The sequence below is a fragment of the Engraulis encrasicolus genome, chromosome 23 (genome assembly GCF_034702125.1).
Source record: "Engraulis encrasicolus isolate BLACKSEA-1 chromosome 23, IST_EnEncr_1.0, whole genome shotgun sequence".
Classification (NCBI taxonomy): Eukaryota; Metazoa; Chordata; class Actinopteri; order Clupeiformes; family Engraulidae; genus Engraulis; species Engraulis encrasicolus.
Genome location: NC_085879.1, coordinates 32,593,487 through 32,609,693, shown reverse-complemented (window position 1 = coordinate 32,609,693; position 16,207 = coordinate 32,593,487). Strand labels below are relative to the sequence as shown.

Sequence of the window (16,207 nt, the reverse complement as noted above, 5' to 3'; positions counted from 1 at the left end):
GGCAGTCTGATCTATGGCGGACCACTGCTCCTGCCTTTATATCTCTCCCCCTATAGTCAAAGAACGGCCCCAGAAAAACTGTCCTTCTTTTCAGCACGGGCGTGTACGAGCTTCTTTTCACAAGCAAACGTGTTTGGACCCACAGACCGTTCACTCTTGTGCCCCCTCTCCGCAACACCACACCACACCACACCACACAACACCATAACGTCCAGTCCAGTCATTTGCCATTGTGCTTTTGCCTTTCACAAGTCGTGGATTTAGTGCAGAGGAACCCTACGGGGGTGAAAGCCATGACATGCAACAAATGATAGATAGATGGGATGCAAATTGACTGCATCTGTCAATAATGGATATGCAGAATTACACAGAATTACATCGTATTTTTGGGGTGGACGTAGAGTGAAGGATTTTTGTTAAATTTTATAAAATTTCTTTGTAATTCTTTATTATTATTATTTTGACACAAAAGTGATAGTAAGTTAAGGAAATACTGGTGGTGTCCTGTCTGAACTCAATGGAAGGAGCAGAGCTGAAAGGAGCAGAAAGATCAGAGCCGTTTATAGAGAGAAAGATGAGTCAATATCGCCATCTAGTGGGAAAAGGGAATAAAACCACCCCAGGTTGCAAGAATGGTCTTCATGCCATACATGTGAGTGCATGGGCCTATTCCAAGGTGGAGGTTGGGTTTCTAGGATATTCCAAAAAGCTGGTTCAGTTGTAAACCAGGATAAGTTAACATTGAGGAAGGGAAATGCTCTAATGGAAGAGCCTGGAGTGATATTACATAGCTGTTACATGATATTACATAGCTGTTACACCAGTTAGTTCATAGAACCCAATGGGTACCGCAAATTTGATCCAACCGTCAGAATTAGCTGATCGTAAGACAGGTACACAGGTCTACTGGTTATTCAGATAAGTTACCTGTGTTGGAAGGAAACCGTTTCTTTCTTTTCTTTTTATTTTTTTATTTTTTAACTTTTGACATCTCTGACCTTAATACCTCCCCTGCTGAGTTAACCCATTGTGTCCTGGAGACATATATACATGTTTTTTAGGATTTTGAGATTTTAGCTGCTTTATTAACTATATGGGTATGTTAGAGCTGAACACATTGCAATGCAAGGGGAGGGTCTTGGCTTTTAAATGTAACTCATTTCATGTTTGTATGTGCTTCGGAGGCTGAGATATTTAGGATTTAATAGGAACACCCCAGTAGGTGCGACTTAGATAAACTCAGTTACCCAAAATGCCACCGCAGGTGTCTCCACCTTCTTTATTCAATCACTTTTTAGATTCACTATGTTCCCAGTAAACAAAAAAAGAGACACAGCAGCAAGTAGCTCAAAAGAACTTCAGATATTTATTTGTAGATGTATTAAAAATATACATATTTTACATAATTTTACGTTTTTTTTGTAGCATTTTAAACATCTCCTAAATGGCAGTGTCAAACACTCAAGTTGTTACATAAAGAACAGAAACAAACGTAACAAACATAAAATGTCATAAAACCACAGAAGAAATATGTAAACTATGAAGTAATAACCAAAGAAGAAAATATTAGATTACCCAACGGGAAACAGTGTCGCCTACAAGGCAAAAAAAATGCTTAACAGTAGCCTTGCTTGCCAATTCTATCTTATCTTGCCGCCATGTTATAAACATCCCAGTCATGTCCAAGGTTATTATGATCAGCAGTAGTCTCGTGCTTCCACATCTCACTTAAAGAAAACGTAAGGGTTTAAAAAAAAAAAGACAAAAAAAACGAAACATGGGGTTCGTCTTATCATCTCACCTCCCGTCCTTGCCTTGTGCTTGTTACCACGTGATGCAAGGCAAGACTTCATTGACGATAGAAGTTTCATTCAATAATACAAGTTCGCTAAAACTTGTTGCGACTAGGCTGACAGTGGGGAAACTTCACGGTCATCTCCACAGAAGCATGGGCGTCAACGAAGCACGAGACATCAAGCACAAGGTGAGGACAGGAGGTTAGATTAAGCGATGGACCCATGGAGTGCAAGGCATGATGGGAGTCAGACTAGTTAATTAAAAGGGATAGAAACAATAATAATAATAAAAAACGGTCATGTGACGAAATTCAAAACTAAATGTACCTCCTATTCACACACAGACAATCTTTCACAGATACGGTATATCAGCAAATTCAGGAATACACAAATGCCAACCTTCAGGATTGCTTTTTTTTGTTTTGGGTTATTATTGTTCGGAATATCTGTTTTATAACGGAAGAAAAAAAAACAACTAAAATTATCTGGCCTTGACCTGGTAGGACATCAACAGCTGATTCCTTTAAGAAAAATAAAATAAAATGAAATAGCATGCAGACAATTTAGAAACTTTGGCAAAGCTATAAGTGCAAAAAGTGACAGACACAAACATGTGTTCTCTTCGTCTAAGCACTGATTCTGAGTGTTAAGACAGGTTACATTCATCACTACAGATTTCAGATCAGTATTTTACTCCCGGTATGAATTCTTTTGCGTTGGGGTTCAAATTGCTGTTGACCTGAAAGAGACAAATTAAAAAAACAGTATAAATCAGTGTTTTTCGGCATTTCAATAGCAATAGGCAGCAAGACTCCGCATGTAATTTTGCCACTGACTCACGGTCTGAATAGAACCTGAACCTAGATCTTTGGCCTCATCTTCACTGTGAGAAAGATGCAACAACATTGAAATGTCTCACTGCTCCAAAAAAAGCAGAAAAATACTTTCCAAATGTGACGATGCTCTGGTGACTTTCTTCCCAACTTGAACTTAGCCCTCTTCTGTGATGCAGTCAAAGAATCGTCTAGTAGTTAAAGCTAATTCAAACTCTGCACACCCACGGCAAAGGAGTGTGCTCAAGTTTGGTCTTCTAAGGGGGGCGTTGCCCCCTCCTCCTTCTTCACTTTCTGGGTTTGGTGGCGCCTTGCATGAGATGTGCACTACCGCCATCTACAGCGCTAAGGGAACTCCATTCATTCTCAACCGTAGACTCCAAAAGGTCTCCTAACCGAAGGTCTCCTAAAGGGGCATTCACCTGACATCACATGGAGTGCGTTTTAATATGCAACCTTGCCTCCTCCACTTGCCTCCTCCACTTGCTTCTCGTCATGATGACATCACTGACAACAGCATTATATTTCAATATCTTGCAAAAGCTCAATTGTAAAGTCTTTTTCTCATTTGCAATTGGGATGGTGAATGAAAAACAGTCCCTCAAAAGTTGTTGTGGCGAGGCTGACAGCTGGGAAACTTTATCGTTTTCTCCACGGAGGAGGGGCCAGGAGGCGGGATGAGGAGACAAGCACAAGTGGAGGAGGCAAGGTCACATATTGGGATGCACCCATGGATCCCAGAAAAGTCAGAGCCTGAAGTATCTTACTCTAGTAGACAATTCTTTGACGCAGTGGTGCAGGAACGTGGAGGACACCTTTCCCTCCTAGATGTTTGGCCTTTACCAACAGGGCCTTCATCAATTAAGTTACTCAACTCTATTCTACGGCCTTCATCAGGGTAAAAGTAGTGCATTAAACTGTGACTTACCACAGCATTGTTGAACCTGAGCCCGTCCACGACGACAGTGGAGCTGAGCTGGTTCTGCATCGGCAGCAGGTTGCTGTGGTGGGTCTGACCCTGGGGGAGGTCCCGCGCCGGAATGAACCACTCGTGCTCCTCCTCCTCTTCTAGCATCTCCTGGAAGCACCTCTCGATGAACTCCTCCTCCCACAGCTCCTCTTCGATCTGCCAGAGAGACCAACAACGCACATGGGTCAATAACGCTTTAGTCGAGGGCGGCACACGTCAGGGATGGTGCAACCACAGCTATTGCCACTTGTGTATGGATTCAATTATTTTTGCTTTCGGTGGTGTTGTGAGTGAAAGATACTTGAATACCGGGTCCAGGATTCTGTATATAACATTAACACTTTACTTAAGATATAAATCAGGAGCATACATACAGGCAGTATCACTGTAGCATCACTGTTGCTAACTGACAACTAGTGAAACCGTCATGAAATATAGAATATAACTTCTTATGTGCGTGCGCACTCTAGATACGTCACTCACAAGTGTTGTACAGGTGGATTAACTTATCTGAGAGGCATATTCAATGCCGTAGAGATTCATTGCCAATTACTAATGAAAGTACGGTCATTCGCTGTGGTTGTACTACCTGATGTCAGAGCCCCCCCAAAATCGCCATTGACCCACATACATGTGCCACTTAGAAAAGTTATGGTATGCTACCCCTCTCTGAGGACGTACTACTAACGCTGAAATGTTAGTGTTACTGGCACTTGTGTAAATAAAAGTATATATTCTATTCATCTTTCACATCGGAGATGCTCTGCCGCCTTTTCCTTCTCACTTTTAGTAGAAAAGCCGCACCTGTAAGACGCTGTATAAGGCTTAGGCCGAAACGTCTGTCTGTCATGCTAACCCACTAGAATAAAATACAAGAATTACACCCAAGAGTGCGGCTTTTTGCTATTTGTTCGCACCCGAAGACCTTGTAAAAACAGTTGGGAATTGAGCACACTTTTGAAAAAAAGACTTTCTTTCTCACAACACACATGATGTGCCATCTCAGAGTGGCAACATCTCATGAAAACACCTCTACATCAATTCTTCCACACACAGCAGCCACTTCAATCGTGTAGAGAGCTCACAACAGCACATGTGCAGCTTGGTTAGGAGTGATGGGCCAAATGGATTGATAAGTTACAATCTAGTGCCACATATTTCAAATGAATATGCCGTGGCCTAATGGTTAAGGAGATGGGCTTTAGATAAGAGGGCTGCTGGTTCAAATCCCACCCTTCCACTCCCTGCTGTACTCCACGGCTGAGGTGCCCTGAGTCACCTATCCCCACACTTCTACAGGGACTGTAATCGGTACCCTGTAAATTACTAAGTTGCTTTGGACAATTGTGTCAGCTAAGTGTATTGTAAATGTAATAATGCAATTACCTTGTTTTACCTTTTCAATTTAACCTAATAATCATTCAAAAAGCCAATCACCTGGCTGAATGGGACAGTCAAAAAGAAAGTAATTTGGAATTTGCGGCACTGGAATTGAGAGGTGGACAGGAAGTGAATTGGGAGAGACACGGGGAGGGGTCGACAAAGGACCCGAGCCAGGAATTGAACCCGGGTCAGCCACATTGCAGGCGAGTGCCTTGCGGGTTGGCCACGGCAGCGCCTACAACACTGGATTTTAACTAACACGAAGGGACTGACTATACACATCCTCCAGCCAACAGGTGCCCCACAGAAGGGCAGTGTTTGTCATATGGAGGATTGAGCACACTACAGCTTTAACATTCTCTTTTTTATTTGGTGAAAAACATTTGGTGACTGACATTTCAATGTTGCCACATCTTCTATAGAGTCCAATACATTCATGCCATCAGGGAGAGGGAGACAGTTAAAGAAAAATTTACATCATAAGTCATGAGTCATAAGCTCTTCCTGTTTTTGTTTCCCTTCAGCATTTAAGTTCCTATTTAGGTGATTTTGTGGCATGTTAAAGATATTTTTGGGGCTTTTTATGCCTTCAATGTGACAGGACAGTTACAGAAGGACAGGAAATGAGCGAGGAGAGGGAGACGGGGAAGGTTCGGCAAATGACCCGGTCCGGAATTAAACCCGGATCGCCGACGTAGTAACCCAATGCCCTACCGTTAGGCCACGGCAGGGCCATTCTGTAGCATTTTAAACGAAACAAATGTATTTTTGGAGTTTTAATGTGGTGTGCCTCACTTTGGATAAATGTTTTTGATAAATGCAATAACTATGTAACTGTAGCATGAATAGTCAAAACTTGAAACTGATTGAACTTTGATGTAGAGTTTTTAGCGTTGCATATCACTTTGGAGAGAAGCCTCCACTAAATATGATAATATGAGCAGTGGAAGAGTAATCCACCTGTCTGTTGAATTCCTCTTCGTTCTCCATCCACATGTACTCTGCAAAGGGATTCTCCTCGCTGTTCATCTGGTTGTTGAGGATCACGTCACTGCCCTTGAAGCCTGAACTGCTGCTGCTGCGGCCGGGGTCTTTCATGATTGATCACTCTGTGAAGAAAGAAGTCAGGGCATTAAATGGATGAGAGTGTTTAAATTACAAGTTGTTAAAAAACAGGGTTCTTGGTTTTAGAAGCCAACATTGGAAACTTAAGTAGCATAAAGACTCGCTTGTTCTATAATCAAACATTGAACACGGAGTAGGCCTACTGGCCACAATACTGGCTCCAGCGATAATGGAATAAACAAAGGGGAATAACCATTACCCAACAACAAACGTCATAACAAAGTCTACTATTATCTAAGCCTACTGTAGATGGCGCTCCATGTCTATAAATTCTTTGTTGACATTTTATGCTCGCAGGCGTTATGTGACCTAGCTGTCACTCTACCCATGTTATGCAAGTGCACAACTAGTTTGTATGCAACTGCAAGAGTGGGTGTACATTACTTTGAATGGCTTGCATCTATTAAAGTAACAACTCATCATCTGCCAGTCAGTGCTATTTTAAGCCATTCTGTGTAGGACCACAAATGGAGTCAAGGGGTGAATGGTCTACCAGTCAGGCTATAAGCTGGATGAAATGAATTAAAATAAACGCGTACTGTTAAATCAACCAATACATTACAGAGTTGTCGTAAGAAGCTGTTCGATGACATTTGAGTGGCGGTATTTTCACACAAGTAACACAACTTAGCCTACTTTGTCTACCTTTGTTAACAAGATGAGGTGACCACCGAACTAACTTACTCATACAAAACTGCAATGAAAAAATGCAGAATATTCACTGAATAGATAGCGTAGACTTGGACTGTACAGCCAAACGAAGGCATTTGACTAATTGCATGTTTGTTAACGACAGATAGGATGAACGGTTATCATGCAAGCTGGGAAATATGCTATGCAAACATGCTAACTCCTACGCCAAGAATCTTTGACACGTTTGGTTAAAAGTTATTCCGCATGGTTAACCATGAATGCTATCTCACTTAAACTAGCGATTACTTACTGTATTATTTGCAGATGTACGGTTTAATTATAAGCACCACGGCGGTGATCTCTTCTTCAAATACAGTCGAAGGAGCAAAGTGTCTCGGTGGATAGAACTATTCAACAATGGCGGCGGTAGGAGTCTGTTTACAATTTCGGGCAGCACCAAAGAGGCGGTCGGTACTCGACCCACTTGCAATTGATTGGTTACATATTATGCCACTCAATCACACCCCGCTCCCGAGGAAAATTGTTTGCAAAAGATGTCATCATGTCAGAAGCCTAGACAGTCAAGCGGCTTGGCCAGTCTCAGGAGGAGCATTGAAGCTACATCTAGCCTATTAGAACTTCCTAGAACTATAACTAGGCTCAGACCCAGAGATGTGGACTTGTGACTTGTGACTCGGACTGACTTGTGACTTGAGTCACAAATGACTCGACTTGAGACTTGACTTGCCAATATTAGGAGTGACTTGTGACTTGACTCGACTTGTATGCTATTGACTTGAGACTTGACTTGACTTGACAGTTTTAGCTTGCAATGACTTGCAATTGTGCTCCAAGTCAATGAATATATATATTTTTTTGCATTTTGTGTGTGAAAAAAATGCATAAAAGAAAGAAAAAAATAAATGATTTACCTTCAACCATAGTCAAAAACCATGCTAAAAAATATATATGATCAATTGTGGGTTGCATGGTCACCCAAACAAACATGAAAGCTTGTCTGCAGCCGTGCTGTAATGGTTAGGGAGTTGGGCTGGAGATCACAGAGTTGCAGGTTTGAATCCCACCCTTAAGCCCACCTCTTCCTACATCTCCATCCATGACTGAAGTGCCCTTGAGCAAGGCACCTAACCCCATATTGCTCAAAGGACTGTCACCAATATATGCGTTGGATAAAAGATAAAAGTAACTTAATGAATAATTATAAACCGTGGTAAAACCATGGTTAGTTTTCAGAGTAAAACCATGGTTCAATTTATAGTTAAACCTAGTAAAACCAAAAACCAATGCCGAACCATGCTCAAAAAACTGAAATCATAGTATACCATGGTCGATTTTCGGGACATGACTGGTGAAGGGGGACATGCAAAGCAGTGTGGAGAGGTAACAGGGCCGGTTCTGGCTTATTTGGTGCCCTAGGCGAGTTTGAGTTCTGCATCATGCTATGACTGGTTTAATGAGAACATAACAATTCTCCACCCAGCAGAGCAGCACTTCTCTGTCAGCGCTTCCCTCTGTCTCTCGAGTGTGAGTCTCCAAATTCAAAATACATTGCACGCTGTCACTCATCCCGCCCCCTTTCTCAGGACTGTCTGTTTATTGGTTCACAGACTTCCCAGAGACAGTTGAAAGCGATATTACTATTGGCTGAGGGGCGTTTTGCCGTGAGGAGCGCTTTCGCTGCGCTTTGTTGATTGCGACTTCATAAAAAAAACCTCCATATCGCAAAATTACGCATCGGAGAGCGCCATTTCGGCGCTCCTTCTTCACATGGCGCTCTAGGCGACCGCCTAGCCGGCCTATGCTTAAAACCGTCCCTGAGAGGTAATGAATTTATGACCAAAGGTAATTGTCAATATTGCACATAGAATACAAGGTGACTTGTTAATGACTTGGAAAAAATAAGACTTGGACTTGGACTTGACTTGGCTTTGGCACGACTTGGACTTGGACTTGACTTGACTTGGCTTTGGCACGACTTGGACTTGGACTTGACTTGGTCAAATGTGTCGTAACTTGTGACTTGACTCGGACTTGATTGGAAGGACTTGAGACTTACTTGCGACTTGCAAATTAGTGACTTGGTCCCATCTCTGCTCAGACCAGAACGGCTGTGGCCCAGACCAGGAGTGTTCAATTAATCAACCAATCAGAACAATCAACCTACCAATCAATCAATCAACAATCAGTCAATCTATCAATCAATCAATCTATCTATATATCTAGGCTAGCCTATCCACAGAGAGAGAGAGAGAGAGAGAGAGAGAGAGAGAGAGAGAGAGAGAGAGAGAGAGAGAGAGAGAGAGAGAGAGAGAGAGAGAGAGAGAGAGAGAGAGAGAGAGAGAGAGAGAGAGAGAGAGAGAGAGAGAGAGAGAGAGAGAGAGAGAGAGAGAACTCTCTTTAGCTGTAAAGTAGGCCTAGGTATTCCCTGTAACCTTATTATTAAGCAGCATTTCTCAGGCTTTCAAATATGTGGTCTTCAAACAGAAATGCCCCCACTTAAGCCTACTTTTACTGGAATTTTAATTTTACTTCCACTTTTACTTCTCTTCATATTTTATTGCAATACATTTGATATGTAGCCTACTGAAGTAGGCCTAGTTATGAAAGGTAAAGCCGGAGTGGGTTAAGACAGTGGTTAACCTGTTTATGTCAGAGCCCTATGCCTTTATGAGAATGATGCTGTTCTATTATAAAGTTTATCATTAGGCTTAACTTACACAGCAAGGGCTGTACTCATACTTTTATTTTCAGAAATGTTTAAGTCGCCTACTACTTTCAGTACTTGAGTAGCAGTTTCTTAATCACGTCATGTGGGCTTACTTGTACTTTTACTCTCAGGACTAGAGAAGTAATTTTACAGTAAGACACGTCTATGTGACGGAGGACTTGCAGTGTCCCGTTGCACTGCTCCCTAGGGGCACCATTGAGGGCTGCCCCCTTGCATGGGTGAGGCATAAATGCAATTCTGTTGTGTGCAGTGTGTTGTGTGGAGTGCTGTGTCACAATGACAATGGGAGCTGGAGTTTCCTAGCCTGACAAGCCAGTCTAAATGTGAGATTAAATGTGAATACTTGCTGTGTTGTGATTGGCCAGCCAGTTTCAGGGCCTGGGACATTGTCCGAGGCTAGACTCTACACTCGCAGGCAAAAATAATTTTGGCCGATGATGGGTGGGGCTAGTTTACTAGGCTAGGAGTTTCCCAATGGTCTTTTACTTTCAGGCTTTCACTTACATTACTGCCTGTACTAGGTTACCTGTGTATCGTCTTGCTGCACTGCTCCCTTCGGAGCACCTGTATGACTGCCTGGCCCCTTGCACAGGTGAGGCACAAATGCAAAATGTTTGTTTTGTGCAGTAGGCCTATGTGGTTTTTGCTCTGCCTCACACTGACAATGATGCTTTCCTAGAGCGACTTTCTTTCACTTTCTATGCCCTTTCTTTATTTGAAATTAAAACAAGTCTTTACAAAAAGTTTTTCTTTCGGCTCAAAGCATCTATGTATACGGTAGTAAGTTTTGTGTTTATTATTTTTTTTTGTATGTATAAAATATGAATAGAGACCTTCACAACAAAGTGCTGCCTAAATTGGGTCAAGAGTAACATGATCTGTTAGTATTAATGACCTTTGCAGTGTAGAGCTGTAGATAGATCCACCCTGGTCTTGTCGACCCAGCAGAGATTCTCACATTATGGGCCAGGGCCAAGTGTATTGAAAGTGGGTTCTGTGTGTGTTGCTGTTAAGTATCTATTTGAGTTGTATTGTTTATTGGGTAGGAAGTGGGCTTGTGAAAATTCTAACTGGGCCCCACGTTGAAAAAGGTTGGGAACCCTTGCACCACTAAAGAAATTCACTCCAATACGACAGGGGGTGCAATTCCATTCAAAAGTTAGTTCTCGTTCAAGGGGGTGTGCGTGTGTGGTTTGGGACGCCAGGCTAACGCTAGCACCGAAGGGGACAACACGGCGCTAACGCTGTCTACAATTTATTCCCACTTCATTTTGATACAACTTCAGTAAGTTTTCATTTGCATGCATGTGACGTCAACTTCAATGCACGACTTTTGTGATGTTGTGTTTAACTTTTAATAAGACTCGTGTGCCCTCAGTTGATATGATTTCATAATCCTGAAGCCGAAGGTTCTTGGCCTTCCCCCATGTAATGGCCTTTTATCGGCCTTTGGCTTTCCTCATCTCATAAGGTATCTTGCTGCACACGAAGTATATAACTACATTATCAACAGTCTGGTAAATAATGTGCATTGTATGGCCATACACACGTTTTCTTATCGTTAGCTGTTCTTTTATAGTGCATTAGAGCTAGCGTATTACCATGATACCCCGTAACAACAGTGTGGAGCTCGTTGTTAGCCCGACGTTAGCTAGTATGCGTTGACAAGGCTGGCAATATGTGAGTGGTAAAATTAATGTTTTGCACTTTTTAGCAAGTATTTCAGTGGCTTTACTTGGTTCTGTCTTGGTCTAACTCTTTCGGACATACCATTTAGAAATGATGTCCTTGAAGATAACTTGTGGCCTTCGTTTTATCAGGCAACGCTATGGCTAATGTCAACAGTAACGTTCAGGCCAATGTTGGCGAACCAAGTATTTCTTTTGGTTCTTACCTTTGAACCCATTTGATCAAGTTCGCCATTAGAGTACTATTATCGCTGCAAATGGACGTCTGGCCTTTTGAATCGTCTTGCCATTTAGGTCTAACATATATGCACTAACCAGTCATAAACAGACAAACAATTCATTGAGTAATAGGCATTTAGGTAATTGTTCGCTACTCTTTTTGACAATTTAGTTGGCTGTATTTGCTGAGTGATTCGTGTTGACTTTTTAGAGGGCCCTGCCTGTTCCTGTTCGCATGCACATTTGATGGTTGGAAGATTGCCTAGCAGTAGATCTTTATCTCAATATATCCCAAAAAAGGTTTTCCTTGTTTCAATTTCGTATCTGTGTAGGACTTCCATGAAATGTCAAACGTTCATTCTCAGTGGCTTAATAATTTGTTGATATCGATTTCTAGTGACTGTGTTCACGATTTGCCCCGATTGGTCTTCAAGCCCTTCTTTTGACCGTATATACTGTACGAAGCAAATATTTTACCAATCATTTGGCTTGTCCTGTCTTTCACCCCACCAAAGCACGGGGGAAATAAGGTGGAGGAAACCTGTAAATATCGTTTGAAGTTGTGCATTTCCCCCCATAATGGGCCTATTCTTTACAGAGCCTTTCATGTTGTTCTTTCAAATCTGATCTGATGATGGCAGAGCTGTCAATTTCAGGTTCAGAAAGTTAAAACCTTGCCGCACTTTCCTGTCAATACTTTACTTCCCTGGTCTACCGGTCTTGAGAATTTATTAAAATCAGTTGATCCAGAGCTGGTTTGGAATGTATTTGTGGCAGGGTTATGTTCTCTCTGAACCTGGGATGGACACCACTGTCTTAACAGTTCCATGTCATTTTCTGTACTCTGGCTTTGAGAGTGATTTTTCTTCAAGCTGCATTTTCTGCCGGAAAATTCTTGAGGGAAACCTCTTAATTGTTGTTGTTTTTTTTTCCCCGATTGCCCTCTCATATCTGCTTATTATTCTCATATCTGCTGAATTGTTAATTGCTGACTTGTGCCTCTGTTGTCTAAAGTGAAGGCATGCTAGAGTTTTATTGCCTCATTGTGTTTCTGCAGAGTAAATTCATTTCGCCCTTTGAAGAGGATTCATCCTTTGCCACCATCGGTTTGGTCTTTCTGGTCTTTGAGCTGAGTCTTACATCCTTGGACTCTCCCTTTTCTCTTGGAGGCCGGGCGGACTTTTTTCATTAGCAGCAGTCTTACACTGCACTGTCTGTCTCTCACTGTCTTTGGAGCGCCACCATATACACACCCATCCACACACACACATACACAAACGCAAGCACGCACACAACACTCTTGCACCTGTTTCCTTGGCGATGTCCCAGAAGATTCCGGGCGACAGCGGTCAAAAGGGCTTTGCGGTGGGGCGCGGGCTGCTTGCCGCGGCTGAAACCCTGAACTTCAGCATGGGCGATCCCGGCTCTGGAGGTATGTACGGCTCCGCTTCCCGGCCCGTGGGCGGCATGCCCAGAGGTGGTCCTGGCGGCGGCGGCCTCGGTGCCGGTGGTGGTGGCGGCATTGGACAAGGCCCCAAAGATCCGCAGCACGACCCCCAGCTGTCTCGACGAGTGGGTAGCCACCTTGGCAGCACCATGAAGCTGTTCGCCAGCCTGGGCCTGTCGCCCGCAGACCTGGACGAGCTGGCTCAGATCCCTGAGGACAGCATCAGCGTGGAAACGTTGCCCACTCTTATCATGCAGCTTAAGAACCGCAAGATGGACACTGGCGCCGGCCGCCGCATGTCCGACCCCCACCGGGACATGTCCTCCGCCCTCTCCCAGGAAACGTCCTACCGGCCCGGCCGGGACAACTGGGCCGACATGCAAGACTCCCACCACCACCACCACCACCACCACCTGGAGTCTTCTCCCATGGGCCATGGCTCGGGCCGCGGCAACGTGGCCCAGAGCGACTTCGGTTACGGTTCCATGCAAGACATGCCGCCTCCTCTAGGGGGCGTCGGTGGTGGTGGCGGCGTCGGCGGCGGCTACGACAGCATCGATTACGGTCACAGCTCAGGCGGCGGCGCCAGCATTGGCGGCCGGGAGCGTCAGTATTCCGAGCTTTCCCACGACTCTTACCGTGGGCTGGGCATGGGCACGTCCATGTCCATGTCCACCCCCGACAGCATGCTTATGCAGCGCCGGATGGGCTCCCCATCCCATGGTAAAGTGCAGGACTTCATGGGAGCCATGCCCCACATGTTCCCACATGTCTGTTCCCTTTGTGACTTTGACGTGCATTCCACCATGGTGAGTAGTACCACACCACTTTTTTCCATGTGTTCCCCATGTATACTACATCAAGTACACGTGTTAAAAAACAAAACAAAACAATGGTCCTTTTGCATTGCATTGGCAAATAAGTGTGGGACTTCCGTTTCCTTTGTATTGCCATTGGCCTTTTAACTGTTCCAACAACACTGTTTCAACAAAGTTCAAAAATTTGTTCCTTCTCTTCATTCAACTTGACTCTTTTTGAGCAATCATGCCTCAGAAATGTAATCTTATTAATCACATGTCTGTTACGATCGTCTAGGTTGTCGTTGATGACCTCAAGTGATTTGAATTAATATTGTGATTTGGTTCAATCACAATCCTCAAAGTGTCACAAGTTTTGGGTTTGAGCAGATATTTTTGCTCGATGGATCTCAGAGCCATTTTCACGGGCTATATTTTGTAATGCTCAGAGCTAAGCCATAAAGTACAAACCCTGCGGGCAGACACACAGACATACACACAAACTGGGTCATTTCAGGTAGCAAGAGCCAGCAGAAATGGTCATTGCTAGACACAAGTTGTTCTGTGTTTTGCGCCACAAAGAGGCAACCAAAAACCCAGCTGGTGGGCACACAAACAAACGCACACACGGTCATTATAATATGTAGCCCAACTCCCTCATAGATGTACAGAGGTACAGAGATGCCCTTGATCAAAATGAGCCATTTGTTTCAATAGACAGGGTTAGGATTTTATTGTTTTTGTTTATTAAGTATTTGACCTTTATTTTTGACTAGTAAGGTCCCTTTCAGATATAATCTTTCAGATTTTTCCACTCTGTATGAATAAGATGCAACTGGATATGAATGCGGCCAACTATTACTGACATGTCATTATCAGAGGATAGAAGTGAAATTTGATGTTAGTTTCAGTACACCACCCCCCTAAAAGTCTTAATGCTGTGTACAGACCAAGAGGGAATGGCGCGACTGAAGCCATTATTTCTCTATGGAGGGCACGTGACCAGCGCTACCAAAGCGAATTCGCCAGGGTCCTGAGCGACCAGAGCGAATTTTAAAGATTAAACTAAATCTAATCGTAGTCGAATTCGCTATGACGTGGTTCGGCGAAAACCTATTGGAATGTTCATATGAACGAATGTCCCAGCCTGTCAAGCCAGAGCCGTTATGTGATTAGCTGAATCAAACATGTCAATGCTGCGTCTGGAGAAAATATAGCGAATTCAAGGCGAAACTTCTTCTGCTACCCACGCTACCATGCAGCGCAGTTCGCTCTTGGTCTGGACACGGCATTAACCGGCAAAAACAGGCTGTGTAATAATGGAAAAAAGGCTCGGCCTTTATTTTAGAAATCTATTGAAATTGTTTAAATGACCACCAATGACCATTGTTAGTTGATTTGATTGACCGTTAGAATTATTTTAGAATTCTTTTGATTGACAGCGAAACACAACCGTTGTCCTATTAGCACTTGATCTCAGCGTTGCTAAGGTGTGATTTCGGACATTTAGGACCCTTTAGGCAGAAGAATCCTTGCGGATGCTTCAAACCCGTTGAATGGAATACCATAGAAGCGCGCTGTCCATTTGGGCTTTGACTTGTGCCCCAAAATCATAGTCGAAGTTAGTTTCTAAATTAAAAACGATATTCGAATATATTCGAATATTTATCCATAGTTTTTACCATTAAAATTGCCCCAGTTAGACCTGATGTCAAGCTGAAGTTGTTCTTTCCCCCAGTCAGTGACTAGTAAAAGGCTATTCCAACCAGAGATATAGCCTAATGGCCCATTAACAACATGCATTCAACCAGCCATTATTGTTTAGCGATCGTTCAGCACTTATAAGAAGACGGTACTTAGAGGTGTGAATGCAGATTAAAACATGGCAAAGCTAGCAGCCATGTCAAACTTGTAGCCCAAGTTAAAATTTGAATTGGATCATATGGGAATCATGAGAATTGAGCACACAGCACCAATATCAACAAATATGTATTTCATTTCTATCACTAATGACGGACATTTAGGTAGTGTGTTTGTAGGTCCAGGTAAGATGACTGCTCTCGTCTAAAAACGAACATTACACAAACATACCAGTGCGCTAAAAACATGCTAAAAGCATGCTAACAAAATCATCACCTGGAGTCTGCCTGATCTGACACCCAGACCAACGAAGCTAATTTGGTCAAAATCCAAAAAACAAGAAGTTATTATCTTACTCTTGGCGTAATCAGGTACTTGTGGGTTGAATCACATAATTCCAGAAACTCGTCAACAACTCCAGAAAGTAATGTGATGATGCTTTGTTTATTAACTGTAGCCATTCACTTGAATGGAACTCTGCAGCACTCATCTGCTTGTTATGCGGACTCTGGGGGAGACTGCCTGCCGCAAGTGTCCTGCTACGGAACACAGAGAGAAGAGCCACGCACGCGACTCTCCTCAACACAGCTGTAGGCCTAGTGATTAACCAGCCATGGAAAAAATAAATTGAGACTGTGAATTGCGACGTTTACAAGGAAATGATTTTAATCAATAACAATGAAATACCCAAAAAAGCAATACCCATG

At 43.2% G+C, this 16,207-nt stretch overlaps 2 protein-coding genes across 2 annotated transcripts in view; one reads left to right on the top strand and one right to left on the bottom strand.

Annotated features, from left to right (window-relative positions):
* Positions 1-1,347: 1,347 nt before the first annotated feature.
* On the bottom strand, positions 1,348-7,194 carry LOC134440620 (polyadenylate-binding protein-interacting protein 2-like). Its single transcript, XM_063190741.1, has 4 exons — positions 7,051-7,194; positions 5,943-6,091; positions 3,558-3,755; positions 1,348-2,535 (listed from the first exon to the last, which is right to left on the bottom strand). Exons 2-4 carry the CDS (start codon positions 6,078-6,080, stop codon positions 2,479-2,481), a joined length of 393 nt encoding a protein of 130 aa, XP_063046811.1. The 5' UTR covers positions 6,081-6,091; positions 7,051-7,194; the 3' UTR covers positions 1,348-2,478.
* Positions 7,195-10,662: 3,468 nt separating this feature from the next.
* The window catches only part of matr3l1.2 (matrin 3-like 1.2), a 28,758-nt gene continuing 23,213 nt past the window's right edge, over positions 10,663-16,207 (top strand). The window contains exons 1-2 of the mRNA XM_063190264.1: positions 10,663-10,774; positions 12,454-13,652. Of these exons, the coding sequence (XP_063046334.1) occupies positions 12,717-13,652 (936 nt within the window). The 5' untranslated portion in view covers positions 10,663-10,774; positions 12,454-12,716. The remainder of the gene's footprint in view (positions 10,775-12,453; positions 13,653-16,207) is intronic.